This window comes from Salmo salar, chromosome ssa20, assembly GCF_905237065.1.
Source record: "Salmo salar chromosome ssa20, Ssal_v3.1, whole genome shotgun sequence".
Taxonomy (NCBI): Eukaryota; Metazoa; Chordata; class Actinopteri; order Salmoniformes; family Salmonidae; genus Salmo; species Salmo salar.
In genome coordinates, this window is record NC_059461.1 from 82,368,588 (window position 1) to 82,387,400 (window position 18,813).

The 18,813-nt window shown below is 49.0% G+C and overlaps 1 protein-coding gene across 5 annotated transcripts in view; it reads left to right on the forward strand.

Moving 5' to 3' along the window:
- The window catches only part of LOC106581405 (arf-GAP with Rho-GAP domain, ANK repeat and PH domain-containing protein 1), a 125,554-nt gene that overhangs the window by 51,801 nt on the left and 54,940 nt on the right, over window positions 1-18,813 (forward strand). For 4 of the 5 annotated variants that reach the window (XM_045704005.1, XM_045704007.1, XM_045704009.1 and 1 more), the window contains 2 exons: window positions 18,276-18,456; window positions 18,646-18,780. In XM_045704005.1, coding sequence (XP_045559961.1) covers window positions 18,276-18,456; window positions 18,646-18,780 — 316 coding nt within the window. The remainder of the gene's footprint in view (window positions 1-18,275; window positions 18,457-18,645; window positions 18,781-18,813) is intronic. The other variant, XM_045704006.1, reaches the window with a different exon arrangement.

Genomic DNA, 18,813 nt, shown 5'->3' on the forward strand with positions numbered 1-18,813 from the left:
GGCTCGTGTCAATGGGCAGCTCGCGGCTGTGCTTCCCTTGGTAGTCTATAATAGTTTGCAAGCCCTGTTTATCCCGCTAGTTGAGTAGTATCCACAGTATACCCCATCCAGTATCTACAGTATACCCCATCCAGTATCTACAGTATACCCCTCCAGTATCTACAGTATACCCCATCCAGTATCTACAGTATACCCCTCCAGTATCTACAGTATCCATACCCCTCCAGTATCTACAGTATACCCCTCCAGTATCTACAGTATACCCCTCCAGTATCCATACCCTTCCAGTATCTACAGTATACCCTTCCAGTATCCATACCCCTCCAGTATCTCCAGTATACCCCTCCAGTATCCATACCCCTCCAGTATCCACAGTATACCCCTGTAGTATCTACAGTATACCCCTCCAGTATCTCCACTATACCCCTCCAGTATCTACAGTATACCCCTCCAGTATCTACAGTATACCCCTCCAGTATCTACAGTATACCCCTCCAGTATCCATACCCTTCCTCTATCTACAGTATACCCCTCCAGTATCTACAGTATACCCCTCCAGTATCTACAGTATACCCCTCCGGTATCTACAGTATACCCCTCCGGTATCTACAGTATACCCCTCCGGTATCTACAGTATACCCCTCCGGTATCTACAGTATACCCCTCCGGTATCTACAGTATACCCCTCCAGTATCCACAGTATACCCCTGTAGTATCTACAGTATACCCCTCCAGTATCCACAGTATACCCCTCCAGTATCTACAGTATACCCCTCCAGTATCTCCAGTATACCCTTCCAGTATCTACAGGAAACACTTCCAGTATCTACAGTATACCCCGCCAGTATCTACAGTATACCCCGCCTGTATCTACAGTATACCCCGCCTGTATCTACAGTATACCCCGCCAGTATCGCCAGTATCTACAGTATCAATACCCCGCCAGTATCTACAGTATCAATACCCCTCCAGTATCTACAGTATACCCCTCCAGTATCCATACCCCTCCAGTATCTACAGTATACCCCTCCAGTGTATATATACCCCTCCAATATCCAATTCCCTCCAGTATCCACATCCCTCCAGTATCCAAATCCCTCCAGTATTTACAGTATAACCCTCCAGTATCTATCCCCCTCCAGTATCTACAGTATACCCCGCCAGTATCGCCAGTATCTACAGTATCAATACCCCGCCAGTATCTACAGTATCAATACCCCTCCAGTATCTACAGTATACCCCTCCAGTATCCATACCCCTCCAGTATCTACAGTATACCCCTCCAGTGTATATATACCCCTCCAATATCCAATTCCCTCCAGTATCCACATCCCTCCAGTATCCAAATCCCTCCAGTATTTACAGTATAACCCTCCAGTATCTATGCCCCTCCAGTATCTACAGTATACCCCTCCAGTGTATATATACCCCTCCAATATCCAATTCCCTCCAGTATCCACATCCCTCCAGTATCCAAATCCCTCCAGTATTTACAGTATAACCCTCCAGTATCTATGCCCCTCCAGTATCTACAGTATAACCCTCCTGTTTCCATCCCCTCCACTACCCCTCTATCTCGCCACATCTCTTCCATTCAGTGTGCTTGTTTTTGTAGTGAATGCCTCAGTGTTACAGCTCTTAGCTGGGTCAGTCAAATGCCTCTTAACCCAGTTACCAGAAGCAATGCCAACTGCACACATCTCTCTGTCTATGTATGTCTGTCTCTCTGTCTATGTATGTCTGTCTCTCTGTCTATGTATGTCTCTCTGTCTCTCTGTCTATGTATGTCTCTCTCTATCTATGTATGTCTGTGTCTCTGTCTCTTTCTCTCTCGGTTTCTGTCTCTCTCTCTCTGTCTCTCTCTCTCTGTCTGTCTCTCCCTGTCTCGTCTCTCTCTCTCGCTCTCTCTCTCTTTCTGTGTATCTCTCTCTCTCTCTCTCTGTGTGTATCTCTCTCTCTGTCTGTCTCTCTCTGTCTGTGAATCACATTCAGCACATGACTTTGAGTGATTCCATTTTCCTCCTTAAGTGATTTAGTTCACCAGCTGTTCACTCCCTGTGTGTGTGTGTGTGTGTGTGTGTATTAGTCATGTGTGTGTAGCAGAGATTTAAAGAAACTCAAAATACAGGAAGTTTTCTCTCTGATCCTGATTGTTGGACTAGGATGCAACAGCATAGGGAGAAACACACACTCTCACTCTCTTTATGTTTTGGACTAAATGAATCCTTTGTTCTCCTGCTCCCCCCTCTTATCTCCCTCTCTTTCTCCCTCTCTTTCTTTCCCTGCTCCATTCTCTCTTATCTGGACAATATTTCTCTCCGTGCTCTCCCTGGGCCTCAGCCCACCTCTGGCATGTATTATCTGGACAATATTTCTCTCCGTGCTCTCCTTGGGCCTCAGCCCACCTCTGGCATGTATTATCTGGACAATATTTCTCTCCGTGCTCTCCCTGGGCCTCAGCCCACCTCTGGCATGTATTAGTGTGTGTCGGAGCTCATGCTGCTTTGTTTATCTAACTGTGGCAGGACTCCACCCCTCCCTCTGACATCATCACGGTCTTTCTACAGGAATGTGTTCTAATTCCTCCTCTCCAGAGTTGCTCTCCTCTCCGCCCCTTTTCTCTGTCTCATTGTTTGGGTCAGATCAGTGGAGCTGGGGAAAGTTTTTCTGTCTGTCCCTCTTTCTCTCTCTTTCCTTCTGTGGTGTAGCTTTGTGAGGAGTGCTCTTGGAGGGTTTTCACTTGGAACTATTCAGTTTGGCACATACACACACCCATGCACTCACTCACACACATGCACACACACCAGTGACAGCCAAGAGGACTACAATGTCAGCTCATGGGTGAGTGTACTACTGAAGTAGCTATGTTTGCCAGTATAACCCTGTGTCTGTCTGTATGTTTGTGGAAAAGGCCTGTTTTGTATCTTTTAGATAAGTGTTGGTTTGTGCGTCATGTGTGCGTCATGTGTATAAAATGTGAGCGGGACTGTGTGTTTGAGGGTTGTATTTATTTTGGGCTGTTTCTGAGAGTTGTATTTGTGTGAGTGTTGAACTGTGTAAATACAGTATGTGAGTTGGATGATTGAAATGGACTTTGCCTCACAGCCTTACCCTTCCTCTATGCTCAGCTGGATGGAGACATGTTGGAATGCTGTGTCCGAGTGTGTATGAATCCGAGTGTGTTGTCCAAGTAGGTGTCTGAATGGCACTGAAGCCAGACTTTGGTCTGTGTCCAGTATATCATAATCCCACCTGCCTGTGTGTGTCTGTGATTGATAGTGTGTGGGTAATACTGTATGTATGTATATGTATGTATGTATGTATGTATGTATGTATGTATGTATGTATGTATGTATGTATGTATGTATGTATGTATGTATGTATGTATGTATGTATGTATGTATGTATGTATGTATGTATGTATGTATGTATGTATGTATGTGTGGGGGGGTGGTAGAGATATACTGGTATATGTGTGGGAGAGAGAGGGGGTGTGGGGGAGAGACAGAGGGTGTGTGTGTGTGTGTGTGTGTGTGTGGGAGAGACAGAGGGGGTATGTGTGTTTGGGGTAGAGATACACTGGTATATGTGTGGGAGAGACAGAGGGGGTGTGTGTGTGTGTGGGAGAGACAGAGGGGGTGTGTGTGTGTGTGGGAGAGACAGAGGGGGTGTGTGTGTTTGGGGTAGAGATACACTGGTATATGTGTGGGAGAGACAGAGGGGGTGTGTGGGAGAGACAGAGGGTGTGTGTGTGTGTGTGGGAGAGACAGAGGGGGTGTGTGTGTTTGGGGTAGAGATACACTGGTATATGTGTGGGAGAGACAGAGGGTGTGTGTGGGAGAGACAGAGGGGGTGTGTGTGTGTGGGAGAGACAGGGGGGGTGTGTGTGTTTGGGGTAGAGATACACTGGTATATGTGACTCCATGTGTTCTTTGTGTGGTCAGATTCTCCGCAGTCTCACCTTTCTGAATGGACAACCTTGTACGAGTCCGCTCCCTCTCCCACTCTGCTGAACTATGCTTCCATCTTATAACACATCACGGCTAAACTACAGGTATCTGCCAAAATAAAGGAAACACTTGAGTAAATGACAGATACAAAGTATATTGAAAGCAGGCGCTTCCACACAGGTGTGGTTCCTGACTTAACTAAGAAATGAACATCCCATCATGCTTAGGTCATGTGTAAAAATGCCCAGTTGCCCATTATTTTGGCTACCATGGCTAGAAGAAGGAGCACAGGGGGTTTAAAGGATGTGTGTGTGTCAGTCACCAGATCTCAACCCAATTGAACACTTATGGGAGATTCTAGACTGGCGTCCGAGACAGTGTTTTCCACCACCATCAACACCAAATTATGGAATTTCTGGTGGAAGAATGGTGTGGAATCTCTCCAATAGAGTTCCAGACACTTGTAGAATTTATACAAAGGCACATTGAAGCTGTTCTGGTGGCTCGCGGTGACCCAACACCCTACTAACACACTTTATGTTGGTGTTTCCTTTATTTTGGCAGTTACCTGTATGCTAACATCTCATGGCACATCACTGTTAAACTATGTTCGCGTCTTGTAGCACATCACAGCTAAACAATGTTAGCGTCTTATACTGTAGCACATCACAGCTAAACTATGTTACGGTCTTATACTGTAGCACTTCACTGCTAAACAATGTTGGCATCTTATCGCACATCACAGCTAATCTATGCTAGCATCTTATAGCACATCACAGCTAAACTATGCTAGCATCTTATAGCACATCACAGCTAATCTATGCTAGCATTTTATAGCACATCACAGCTAATCTATGCTAGCATCTTATAGCACATCACAGCTAAACAATGCTAGCATCTTATCGCACATCACAGCTAATCTATGCTAGCATCTTATAGCACATCACAGCTAAACTATGCTAGCATCTTATAGCACATCAGAGCTAAACTATGCTAGCATCTTATCGCACATCACTGCTAATCAATGCTAGCATCTTATAGCACATCACATCTAAACTATGCTAGCATCTTATAGCACATCACTGCTAAACAATGCTAGGATCTTATAGCACATCACAGCTAAACAATGCTAGGATCTTATCGCACATCACAGCTAATCTATGCTAGCATCTTATTGCACATCACTGCTAATCTATGCTAGCATCTTATAGCACATCACTGCTAAACTATGCTAGCATCTTATATCTAGTGCCAGGAGTTTTTCCTGCTCAGCTGACATGGTCAGGAAGAACTTTTATCCTCATTTGATTGCTAAACTACACATTTATAACATAGTGAAGCTAAATGATGTAAACTTTTCTAGCATCTCGCAGTACAGGCAAGCACAGCTTTTACATGGGTGCCAGTCTACCTCACAGTTAACCTCCACATGCTAATTAATCAACCAACCCAGCGAATAGACAGGAACCACTGAGAATATTAGTTTGACAGCGTGACTGTGGGCTGACAGTGTTATGAGATGCAGAGGAGTGTGTGTGGATGATTTGGGATATGTTTGTGTGTGTTAGTGGTTTAGGAGTTTCTCCATATGTCTGTGTGGTTCAAAACCTACACCCCAACCCGAGCACTCCGTTCTGCCACCTCTGGTATATTGGCCCTCCCACACATACGAGGGGCCGGCTCATACCAGTCAAAACTCTTGTCTGTCCTGGCACAGCACCAATGGTGGAACAAGCTTCCCCCTAACTTCAGGATAACTGAGTCCCTGTCAATCTTCTGAATTCCCCCTAACTTCAGGAGAGCTGAGTCCCTGCCAGTCTTCTGAATTCCCCCTAACTTCAGGATAACTGATTCCCTGCCAGTCTTCTGAATTCCCCCTAACTTCAGGAGAGCTGAGTCCCTGCCAGTCTTCTGAATTCCCCCTAACTTCAGGAGAGCTGAGTCCCTGCTTGTCTTCTGAATTCTCCCTAACTTCAGGAGAGCTGAGTCCCTGCCGATCTTCCGAAATCTTATGAAAAGATAATCTTGATTAATCCCACAGCACCCCCCACCCGACCCCCAAAATGTAATTAATAGGACTGTGATATGAGGTTGTCCCGCCTAGCTATCTTAAAATGAATGCACTAATTGTAAGTCATTCTGGATAAGTCTGCTAAATGACTAAAACGTATACTGAACAAAAATATAAACGCAACATGCAACAATTAAAATTATTTTACTGAGTTACAGTTCATTTAAGGAAGTCTGTCAATTTAAATAAATTCATTAGGCCCAAGTTTATGGATTTTACATGACTAGACAGGGGCGCAGCCATGGGTGGGTCTGGGAGGGCATAGGCCCACACACTGGGGAGCCAGGTCCAGCCAATCAGAATGAGTTTTTCCCCACAAAAAGGGGTATATTGCAGATATAAATACTCCTGTTTAACTAGCTTTCCGGGTGGCTAGTCTCAGACGATCCTGCAGGTGAAGAAGCCGGATGTGGAGGTCCTGGGCTGGCGTGGTTACACGTGGTCTGTGGTTGTGAGGCCAGTTGGATGTACTACCAAGTTCTCCAAAACAACGTTGGAGGCAGTTTATGGTGGAGAAATGAACATTCAATTATCTAGCAACAGCATGCCAATTGCACATTCCCTCACACCGTTGTGACATCTGTGGCGTTGTATGACAAAACTGCACATTTTAGAGTGGCCTTTTATTGACCCCAGCACAAGGTGCACCTGTGTAATGATCATGCCGTTTAATCAGCTTCTTGATATGCCACACTTGTCTTGTGGAGATCTATTATTTTGGGAAAGGAGAAATGCTCACTAACAGGGATGTAAACAAATTCCTGCACAGAATTGGAGAGAAATAAGCTTTTTGTGTGTATGGAACATTTCTGGGATCTTTTATTTCAGCTCATGAAACATGGGACCAACACTTTGCATGTTGCGTTTATATTTTTGTTCAGTGTATACGGTAAGTGCTGGGTGGGTGCAGACATGGTGTGGCTGTATGGTTGACTGCACTAAACCATTTATGGGGTTGTTTGTTTAGACTTTGGATGTGTGTCAATATGGCTGCCAGGAAGAGATCAGTTTCTAGAACTTGGCTTTAGTCTCTTTCTCTCTATCCTTATCCCTCTTATTCTCACCTCTTTCTCTCTGTCCTTATCTCTCTTTTCTCACCTCTTTCCTCCCTGTTTCTCTTTTCTCACCTCTTTCCTCCCTGTTTCTCTTATCTCACCTCTTTCCTCCCTGTTTCTCTTTTCTCACCTCTTTCCTCCCTGTTTCTCTTTTCTCACCTCTTTCCTCCCTGTTTCTCTTTTCTCACCTCTTTCCTCCCTGTTTCTCTTTTCTCACCTCTTTCCTCCCTGTTTCTCTCTTTTCTCCCTGTTTCTCTTCTCCCAACTATTTCTATTATTGTTCTCCTCTCTTCCTTTCATATCACTCTCTCTGTTTTTCTGCTCAGCCCGGTTTCCCCCCTCTGTCTGCTAGGCCAATAAAGCCCTTTGAATTGAAAGAGAGAGAGGGACAGTGACAGAGACTGTCAGTATTACCTAGGAGGAACTAACATGGCTGCCATGAAATGATGTGATGCTGAGTAGGAGCTTTTTGGTTGAAACAGCAGTGACCAGATTCTAGTTGTAGCTGTGCCACAGCAGTATTAGTAAACTTGTTTCTGAATTCATGGTTCAGGGTCTCAGGCAGTTCTAGAACATCGTGACACATAACCTAGGACATTCCACAAGCCTACATTCCAAACCTTACTCCTACCTACAGTCCACCTGTTGTTGTTGTTGGGCAAAACAGTGGTGCAGCTTGACTCAGAGCTGTGGTTCAGAACAATCCACTCTTAAAGTGTTTCTCAACTGAGACCAATTACACATCTCTGAGGACTTTTAGGTTGAGGGTACAGGGGGGTAAAATCCTCCAGGGTGCAGGGACAGGGACAGGGGGGTAAAATCCTCCATGGTGTAGGGACAAGGTAAGGGGACAGGGGGTTAAAATCCTCCAGGGTGTAGGGACAGGGTAAGGGGACAGGGGGGTAAAATCCTCCAGGGTGTAGGGGCAAGGTAAGGGGACGGGGGTAAAATCCTCCAGGGTGTAGGGACAAGGTAAGGGGACAGGGGGTAAAATCCTCCAGGGTGTAGGGACAAGGTAAGGGGACAGGGGGGTAAAATCCTCCAGGGTGTAGGGACAGGGTAAGGGGACAGGGGGGTAAAATCCTCCAGGGTGTAGGGACAGGGTAAGGGGACAGGGGGTAAAATCCTCCATGGTGTAGGGACAAGGTAAGGGGACAGGGGGGTAAAATCCTCCAGGGTGTAGAGACAGGGTAAGGGGACAGGGGGTAAAATCCTCCAGGGTGTAGGGACAGGGTAAGGGGACGGGGGTAAAATCCTCCAGGGTGTAGGGACAGGGTAAGGGGACAGGGGGTAAAAATCTTCCAGGGTGTAGGGACAAGGTAAGGGGACAGGGGGGTAAAATCCTCCAGGGTGTAGGGACAGGGTAAGGGGACAGGGGGTAAAATCCTCCAGGGTGTAGGGACAGGGTAAGGGACGGGGGGTAAAATCCTCCAGGGTGTAGGGACAGGGTAAGGGGACAGGGGGTAAAAATCTTCCAGGGTGTAGGGACAAGGTAAGGGGACAGGGGGGTAAAATCCTCCAGGGTGTAGGGACAGGGTAAGGGGACAGGGGGTAAAATCCTCCAGGGTGTAGGGACAGGGTAAGGGGACAGGGGGGTAAAATCCTCCAGGGTGTAGGGACAGGGTAAGGGGACAGGGGGTAAAATCCTCCATGGTGTAGGGACAAGGTAAGGGGACAGGGGGGTAAAATCCTCCAGGGTGTAGGGACAGGGTAAGGGGACAGGGGGGTAAAATCCTCCAGGGTGTAGGGACAGGGTAAGGGGACAGGGGGGTAAAATCCTCCAGGGTGTAGGGACAGGGTAAGGGGACGGGGGGTAAAATCCTCCAGGGTGTAGGGACAGGGTAAGGGGACAGGGGGTAAAAATCTTCCAGGGTGTAGGGACAAGGTAAGGGGACAGGGGGGTAAAATCCTCCATGGTGTAGGGACAAGGTAAGGGGACAGGGGGGTAAAATCCTCCAGGGTGTAGGGACAGGGTAAGGGGACAGGGGGGTAAAATCCTCCAGGGTGTAGGGACAGGGTAAGGGGACGGGGGGTAAAATCCTCCAGGGTGTAGGGACAGGGTAAGGGGACAGGGGGTAAAAATCTTCCAGGGTGTAGGGACAAGGTAAGGGGACAGGGGGGTAAAATCCTCCAGGGTGTAGGGACAGGGTAAGGGGACAGGGGGGTAAAATCCTCCAGGGTGTGGGGACAGGGGGTAAAATCCTCCAGGGTGTAGGGACAAGGTAAGGGGACAGGGGGGTAAAATCCTCCAGGGTGTAGGGACAGGGTAAGGGGACAGGGGGTAAAATCCTCCAGGGTGTAGGGACAGGGTAAGGGGACAGGGGGTAAAATCCTCCATGGTGTAGGGACAAGGTAAGGGGACAGGGGGGTAAAATCCTCCAGGGTGTAGGGACAGGGTAAGGGGACAGGGGGTAAAATCCTCCAGGGTGTAGGGACAGGGTAAGGGACAGGGGGGTAAAATCCTCCAGGGTGTAGGGACAGGGTAAGGGGACAGGGGGGTAAAATCCTCCATGGTGTAGGGACAAGGTAAGGGGACAGGGGGTAAAATCCTCCAGGGTGTAGGGACAGGGTAAGGGGACAGGGGGGTAAAATCCTCCAGGGTGTAGGGACAGGGTAAGGGGACAGGGGGTAAAATCCTCCAGGGTGTAGGGGCAGGGTAAGGGGACGGGGGGTAAAATCCTCCAGGGTGTAGGGACAGGGTAAGGGGACAGGGGGGTAAAAATCTTCCAGGGTGTAGGGACAAGGTAAGGGGACAGGGGGGTAAAATCCTCCAGGGTGTAGGGACAGGGTAAGGGGACAGGGGGTAAAATCCTCCAGGGTGTGGGGACAGGGGGGTAAAATCCTCCAGGGTGTAGGGACAAGGTAAGGGGACAGGGGGTAAAATCCTCCAGGGTGTAGGGACAGGGTAAGGGGACAGGGGGGTAAAATCCTCCAGGGTGTAGGGACAGGGTAAGGGGACAGGGGGGTAAAATCCTCCAGGGTGTAGGGACAAGGTAAGGGGACAGGGGGGTAAAATCCTCCAGGGTGTAGGGGCAGGGTAGGAGTATATGGGATGAGGGGACAGGTTAACTCAGAACCAGGCTAGGAAATTAAACCAGTCAGTGAGGGAGAGACTGCTCCGTTGAGAGAGAAAGACCAGGAGAGATGGAGGGAGGAAAGAAAGGAGGGTGTTTTTACAGCTGAGCTCAACGCAGCCTTCCAGCTTGAGCAGACTGAGCCCAACACAGTAACACCCACCTTATCACACACACACACACACACACACACACACACACACACACACACACACACACACACACACACACACACACACACACACACACGCTGCTGCACTCTCTCTGAACCAACAACCCCCCCACACACACAGCTGCACTCTTTCTGAACTAACAACACACACACACATACACACACACTCATGCTGCTGCACTCTCTCTGAACCAACAACCCACACACACACACACACACACACACACACACACACACACACACACACACACACACATGCTGCTGCACTCTCTCTGAACCAACAACCCACCAATCGGTTCACAGGAAGGCTGAGCAAGAAAATGAGAAAAAGGCCTCTGAGAAATAAGTGTTTCAAGACTTCCAGCCCTCACACATCTGCACACACAGGCACATACATACACAGACACACAGAGGAATCCAATAATTTTAGACAACCCCTGGAGAGACAGAGAGAGACAAACGTTTTTCAGAATACCGTGTGGACTGCGCTCTATACCCTGGGTGTGTCTCTGAAAACATAACTCAGTTAGCTACAGTCCTCCTTTCTACAGAAAAGATTAACAAAAACATGCAAGTCTTGTAATCAGAGAGTGATTACAGATACCACTTTCCTCGATCCTCCCCCCTCCTCCCCCCTCCAACTAACAAAGGTTTTACCCTCATGGAAAGCAGAGGATCACACACACACACACACACACACACACACACACACACACACACGAGACAGGAAGTGATCCATACGTTCCAGCATTACCTCACCAGAGAGACCGAGCAGACAGTGCAGGGACCGAGCAGACAGTGCAGGGACCGAGCAGACAGTGCAGGGACCGAGCAGACAGTGCAGGGACCGAGCAGACAGTGCAGGGACCGAGCAGACAGTGCAGGGACCGAGCAGACAGTGCAGGGACCGAGCAGACAGTGCAGGGACCGAGCAGACAGTGCAGGGACCGAGCAGACAGTGCAGGGACCGAGCAGACAGTGCAGGGACCGAGCAGGGACCGAGCAGAGACCGAGCAGAGACCGAGCAGAGACCGAGCAGAGACCGAGCAGAGACCTCTGTCTCTCGCTTTCTGTCTTTCTCTGTCGCTGTCTCGCTCTCTTTCAGTTCAAAGGGCTTTATTTTCTTGGGAAACATATGTTCACATTGCCAAAGTAAATGGAATAGACAATAAATAAAAGGGAAATAAACATTAGTAAACATTACATTCACAAATGTTTTACAAGAATATAGACATTTCAATTGTTATATTATTGGCTATGTACAGTGTAGTAACAATGTGCCAATAGTTGAAGTATGAAAGGGAAAATAAATCAACTGAAATATGTGTAATAGTTATGTTGTTTGTGCTTCACTTGTTGCCCTTTTCTTATGGCAACAGGCCACAAATCTTGCTGCTGTGATTGCAGACTGCATTAATTCGCCTAAGACATATACGAGTTTGTCATTGTTTGATTTGTTTTCAAATTCTTTGTGGATCTGTGTAATCTGAGGGAAATATGTGTCTCTAATGTGGTCATACATTTGGCAGGAGGTTAGGAAGTGCAGCTCAGTTTCCACCTCATTTTGTGGCAGTGTGCACATCGGCAGACCTGGCTCTTGAGAAAGACAGCCTATCTCAATTCAGTTTCAATTTAAGGGCTTTATAGGCATGGGAAATATATTGTCAAAGCTAGTGAACTAGATAATAAACAAAAGTGGATTAAACAATAAAAAATAACAGTAAACATTAGACTCACAGTAGTTCCAAAGGAATAAAGACATTTCAAATGTCATATGTGTGTGGTAACGATGTGCAAATAGTTAAAGTACAAAAGGGAAAATAAATAAATATAAATATTGGTTGTATTTACAATGGTGTTTGTTCTTCACTGGTTGCCCTTTTCTTGTGGCAACAGGTCACAAATCTTGCTGCTGTGATGGAACACTATGGAATTTCACCCAGTAGATATGGGAGTTTATCAAAATCGGGTTTGTTTTTGAATTCTTTGTGGATCTGTGTAATCTGAGGGAAATATGTGTCTCTAATATGGTCATACATTTGGCAGGAGGTTAGGAAGTGCAGCTCAGTTTCCACCTCATTTGTGCACATAGCCTGTCTTCTCTTAAGAGCCAGGTCTGCCTACGGCGGCCTTTCTCAATAGCAAGGCTATGCTCACTGAGTCTGTATATAGTCAAAGCTTGCCTTAAGTTTGGGTCAGTCACAGTGGTCAGGTATTCTGCCACTGTGTACTCTCTGTTTCGGGCCAAATAGCATTCTAGTTTGCTCAGTTTTTTGGTTAATTCTTTCCAATGTGTCAAGTAATTCTCTTTTTGTTTTCTCATGATTTGGTTGGGTGAAATTGTGTTGCTGTCCTGAACTCTGTGGGGTCTGTTTGTGTTTGTGAACAGAGCCCCAGGACCAGCTTGCTTAGTGGACTCTTCTCCAGGTTCATCTCTCTGTAGGGGATAGCTTTGTTATGGAAGGTTTGAGAATAGCTTCCTTTTAGGTGGTTGTAGAATTTAACGGCTCTTTTCTGGATTTTGATAATTTGCGAGTATCGGCGTAATTCTGCTCTGCATGCATTATTTGGTGTTTTACATTGTACACTGAGCATATTTTTGCAGAATTCTGCATGCAGAGTCTCAATTTGGTGTTTGTCCCATTTTGTGAATTCTTGGTTGGTGAGCGGACCCCAGACCTCACAACCATAAAGGGCAATGGGTTCTATAACTGATTCAAGTATTTTTTTGCCAGATGCTAATTGGTATGTCAAATTTTATGTTCCTTTTGATGGCACAGAAGGCCCTTCTTTTATTGACAGGGCCCAGGTCTGACAGAATCTGTGCAGAAGAGGTGCTGCTGTAGGTCCTCCTTGGTGCTGCTGTAGGTCCTCCTTGGTTGGGGACAGAAGCACCAGATCATCAGCAAACAGTAGACATTTGACTTCAGATTCTAGTGGGGTGAGGCCAGGTGCTGCAGACTGTTCTAGTGCCCTCGCCAAATCGTTGATATATATGTTGAAGAGGGTGGGGCTTAAGCTGCATCCCTGTCTCACACCATGGCCCTGTGGGAAGAAATGTGTGTTTTCTGCCAATTTTAACACCACACTTGTTGTTTGTGTACATGGATTGTATAATGTTGTATGTTTTTCCCCCAACTCGCACTCTCTCGATCTCTGTGTATTGTCTAAGAGTCTTGGATTCCTTTGTGTGTGTGTGTGTGTGTGTGTGTGTGTGTGTGTGTGTGTGTGTGTGTGTGTGTGAGTGTGTGTGTGTGTGTGTGTGTGTGTGTGTGTGTGTGTGTGTGTGTGTGTGTGTGTGAGTGAGTGTGTGGTGTGGGTGTGTGGGTGGTGTGTGAGTGTGTGTGTGTGTGTGTGTGTGTGTTGGAAGTCTTGAAACACATTCTTTCCCAGAGGACCATTTCTTCTCTTGTTGCTCAGCCCTCCTGTGGTTGTTATAGCTCACACCTGTGTGTGAGAGTATGTGTCTGACTCTAGTTTCCTTCATGGGACTGATGGGAGGGAGGAGGAGAGATAAGTAGAGGGAGAGAGAGGAAGATTTTACCTTTTTTCTGTCCCTACGCCCTGGAGGATTTTACCCCCCTGTCCCCTTACCTTGTCCCTACACCCTGGAGGATTTTACCCCCCTGTCCCTACACCCTGGTGGATTTTACCCACCTGTCCCTACGCCCTGGAGGATTTTACCCCCCTGTCCCTACGCCCTGGAGGATTTTACCCTCCTGTCCCCTTACCTTGTCCCTACACCCTGGAGGATTTTACCCCCTGTCCCTACACCCTGGAGGATTTTACCCCCCTGTCCCTACGCCCTGGAGGATTTTACCCCCTGTCCCTGTCCCTATACCCTGGAGGATTTTACGTACCTATCCCTGTCCCTACACCCTGGAGGATTTTACCCCCTGTCCCTACACCCTGGAGGATTTTACCCCCCTGTCCCTACACCCTGGAGGATTTTACCCCCCTGTCCCTACACCCTGGAGGATTTTACCCCCCTGTCCCTATACCCTGGAGGATTTTACCCCCCTGTCCCTACACCCTGGAGGATTTTACCCCCTGTCCCTACACCATGGAGGATCTTACCCCCTGTCCCTACACCATGGAGGATCTTACCCCCCTGTCCCTACACCCTGGAGGATTTTACCCCCCTGTCCCTACACCATGGAGGATTTTACCCCCCTGTCCCTACACCCTGGAGGATTTTACCCCCCTGTCCCTACACCATGGAGGATTTTACCCCCTGTCCCTACACCATGGAGGATTTTACCCCCCTGTCCCTACACCATGGAGGATTTTACCCCCCTGTCCCTACACCCTGGAGGATTTTACCCCCCTGTCCCCGAGGATTTTACCCCTGTCCCTACGCCCTGGAGGATTTTACCCCCCTGTCTCTACGCCCTGGAGGATTTTACCCCCCTGTCCCTGTCCCTACACCCTGGAGGATTTTACGTACCTATCCCTGTCCCTACACCCTGGAGGATTTTACCCCCCTGTCCCTACACTCTGGAGGATTTTACCCCCCTGTACCTACGCCCTGGAGGATTTTACCCCCCTGTCCCTACGCCCTGAAGGATTTTACCCCCCTGTCCCTACGCCCTGGAGGATTTTACCCCCCTGTCCCTACGCCCTGCAGGATTTTACCCCCTGTCCCTGTCCCTACACCCTGGAGGATTTTACGTACCTATCCCTGTCCCTACACCCTGGAGGATTTTACCCCCCTGTCCCTACACCCTGGAGGATTTTACACCCTGGAGGATTTTACCCCCCTGTCCCTACACCCTGGAGGATTTTACCCCCCTGTCCCTACACCCTGGAGGATTTTACCCCCCTGTCCCTACACCCTGGAGGATTTTACCCCCCTGTCCCTACACCCTGGAGGATTTTACCCCCCTGTCCCTACACCCTGGAGGATTTTACCCCCCTGTCCCTACACCCTGGAGGATTTTACCCCCCTGTCCCTACACCCTGGAGGATTTTACCCCCTGTCCCTACACCCTGGAGGATTTTACCCCCCTGTCCCTACGCCCTGGAGGATTTTACCCCCTGTCCCTACACCCTGGAGGATTTTATACACCCTGGAGGATTTTACCCCCTGTCCCTACACCCTGGAGGATTTTACCCCCTGTCCCTACACCATGGAGGATCTTACCCCCCTGTCCCTACACCATGGAGGATCTTACCCCCTGTCCCTACACCCTGGAGGATTTTACCCCCTGTCCCTACACCATGGAGGATTTTACCCCCTGTCCCTACACCATGGAGGATTTTACCCCCTGTCCCTACACCATGGAGGATTTTACCCCCCTGTCCCTACACCATGGAGGATTTTACCCCCCTGTCCCTACACCCTGGAGGATTTTACCCCCCTGTCCCTACACCATGGAGGATTTTACCCCCCTGTCCCTACACCCTGGAGGATTTTACCCCCCTGTCCCCTTACCCTGTCCCTACACCCTGGAGGATTTTACCCCCCTGTCTCTACACCCTGGAGGATTTTACCCCCTGTCCCTACACCCTGGAGGATTTTACCCCCCTGTCCCTACACCCTGGATGATTTTACCCCCTGTCCCTACACCCTGGAGGATTTTACCCCCTGTCCCTACGCCCTGGAGGATTTTACCCCCTGTCCCTACGCCCTGGAGGATTTTACCCCCCTGTCCCTACGCCCTGGAGGATTTTACCCCCCTGTCCCTGTCCCTACGCCCTGGAGGATTTTACGTACCTATCCCTGTCCCTACACCCTGGAGGATTTTACCCCCCTGTCCCTACACTCTGGAGGATTTTACCCCCCTGTACCTACGCCCTGGAGGATTTTACCCCCCTGTCCCTACGCCCTGAAGGATTTTACCCCCCTGTCCCTACGCCCTGGAGGATTTTACCCCCCTGTCCCTACGCCCTGCAGGATTTTACCCCCCTGTCCCTGTCCCTACACCCTGGAGGATTTTACGTACCTATCCCTGTCCCTACACCCTGGAGGATTTTACCCCCCTGTCCCTACACCCTGGAGGATTTTACACCCTGGAGTATTTTACCCCCCTGTCCCTACACCCTGGAGGATTTTACCCCCCTGTCCCTACACCCTGGAGGATTTTACCCCCCTGTCCCTACACCATGGAGGATTTTACCCTCCTGTCCCTGTCCCTACACCCTGGAGGATTTTCCCCCCTGTCCCTGTCCCTACACCCTGGAGGATTTTACCCCCCTGTCCCTGTCCCTACACCCTGGAGGATTTTACCCTCCTGTCCCTACACCCTGGAGGATTTTACGTACCTGTCCCTGTCCCTACACCCTGGAGGATTTTACCCCCTGTCCCTACACCATGGAGGATCTTACCCCCTGTCCCTACACCCTGGAGGATTTTACCCCCTGTCCCTACACCCTGGAGGATTTTACCCCCTGTCCCTACACCATGGAGGATTTTACCCCCTGTCCCTACACCATGGAGGATTTTACCCCCTGTCCCTACACCATGGAGGATTTTACCCCCTGTCCCTGTCCCTACACCCTGGAGGATTTTACCCCCCTGTCCCCTTACCCTGTCCCTACACCCTGGAGGATTTTAACCCCCTGTCCCTACACCCTGGAGGATTTTACCCCCCTGTCCCTACACCCTGGAGGATTTTACCCCCCTGTCCCTACACCCTGGAGGATTTTACCCCCCTGTCCCTACACCCTGGAGGATTGTACCCCCCTGTCCCTGTCCCTACACCCTGGAGGATTTTACCCCCCTGTCCCTACACCCTGGAGGATTTTACGTACCTGTCCCTGTCCCTACACCCTGGAGGATTTTACCCCCTGTCCCTACACCCTGGAGGATTTTACCCCCCTGTCCCTACACCCTGGAGGATTGTACCCCCCTGACCCTACACCCTGAAGGATTTTACCCCCCTGTCCCTACACCCTGGAGGATTGTACCCCCTGACCCTACACCCTGGAGGATTTTACCCCCCTGTCCCTACACCATGGAGGATCTTACCCCCCGTCCCCTTACCCTGTCCCTACACCCTGGAGGATTTTACCCCCCTGTCCCCTTACCCTGTCCCTACACCCTGGAGGATTTTAACCCCCCTGTCCCTACACCCTGGAGGATTTTACCCCCCTGTCCCTGCACCCTGGAGGATTTTACCCCCCTGTCCCTGCACCCTGGAGGATTTTACCCCCCTGTCCCTACATCCTGGAGGATTTTACCCCCCTGTCCCTACACCCTGGAGGATTTTACGTACCTGTCCCTACACCCTGGAGGATTTTACCCCCCTGTCCCTGCACCCTGGAGGATTTTACCCCCCTGTCCCTGCACCCTGGAGGATTTTACCCCCCTGTCCCTGCACCCTGGAGGATTTCACCCCCCTGTCCCTACACCCTGGAGGATTTCACCCCCCTGTCCCTACACCCTGGAGGATTTCACCCACCTGTCCCTGTCCCTACACCCTGGAGGATTTTACCCCCCTGCCCCTGTCCCTACACCCTGGAGGATTTTACCCCCCTGTACCCTCAACCTAAAAGTCCTCAGAGATGTGTAATTGGTCTCAGTTGAGAAACACTTTAAGAGTGGATTGTTCTGAACCACAGCTCTGAGTCAAGCTGCACCACTGTTTTGCCCAACAACAACAACAGGTGGACTGTAGGTAGGAGTAAGGTTTGGAATGTAGGCTTGTGGAATGTCCTAGGTTATGTGTCACGATGTTCTAGAACTGCCTGAGACCCTGAACCATGAATTCAGAAACAAGTTTACTAATACTGCTGTGGCACAGCTACAACTAGAATCTGGTCACTGCTGTTTCAACCAAAAAGCTCCTACTCAGCATCACATCATTTCATGGCAGCCATGTTAGTTCCTCCTAGGTAATACTGACAAAGTGATCATTTTCTGAATTTGAAACAATTATCCCTCCCACCCTCTCCCCCCCCTCACTCTCTTTCTCTCTCCCTCTCCCTTTCTCTCTCACTCTCCCTCTCCAGGCCCTGTGTATAAACGTGCAGTGCAGTGATGTGCTGGAGACCTTATGTCTGGTGTTCTGTGGAGCTGATGTAAACTGTTCTACTGGCCAGGCTGACTGTCCCTCCCCCCTCTCCCTGGCACTCACACACAACCAGAAACTACAGGCCGAGTTCCTCTCACACAACCTCAACACAGGTACAGGTACATACACACTCGTGTTGACAGATAACATGCTCATGTTTATTCATATATATATATATATATATATATATATATATTATTTATATATATATTATTTATATATATATTCATATTCATTTGTATTCATTCACATATTTAAATGTTGTTTATTCCTGTTAAATAATTCCTGTGCGTGTTGTGTGTCTGCAGAGCTGCCTCGGTCAGAGGTGACTGGGGTCATGGAGCCTCAACACTATTCACCACAGCACCCCGTCACTCACAATGGCTTCCTTTTCAAGACCGCCTCCATGGTCCGGCCTATCACGGAGCGCAAGGCCAGGGAGGGTGAGCCAATCACGCACACTCTAGTTTCATCCT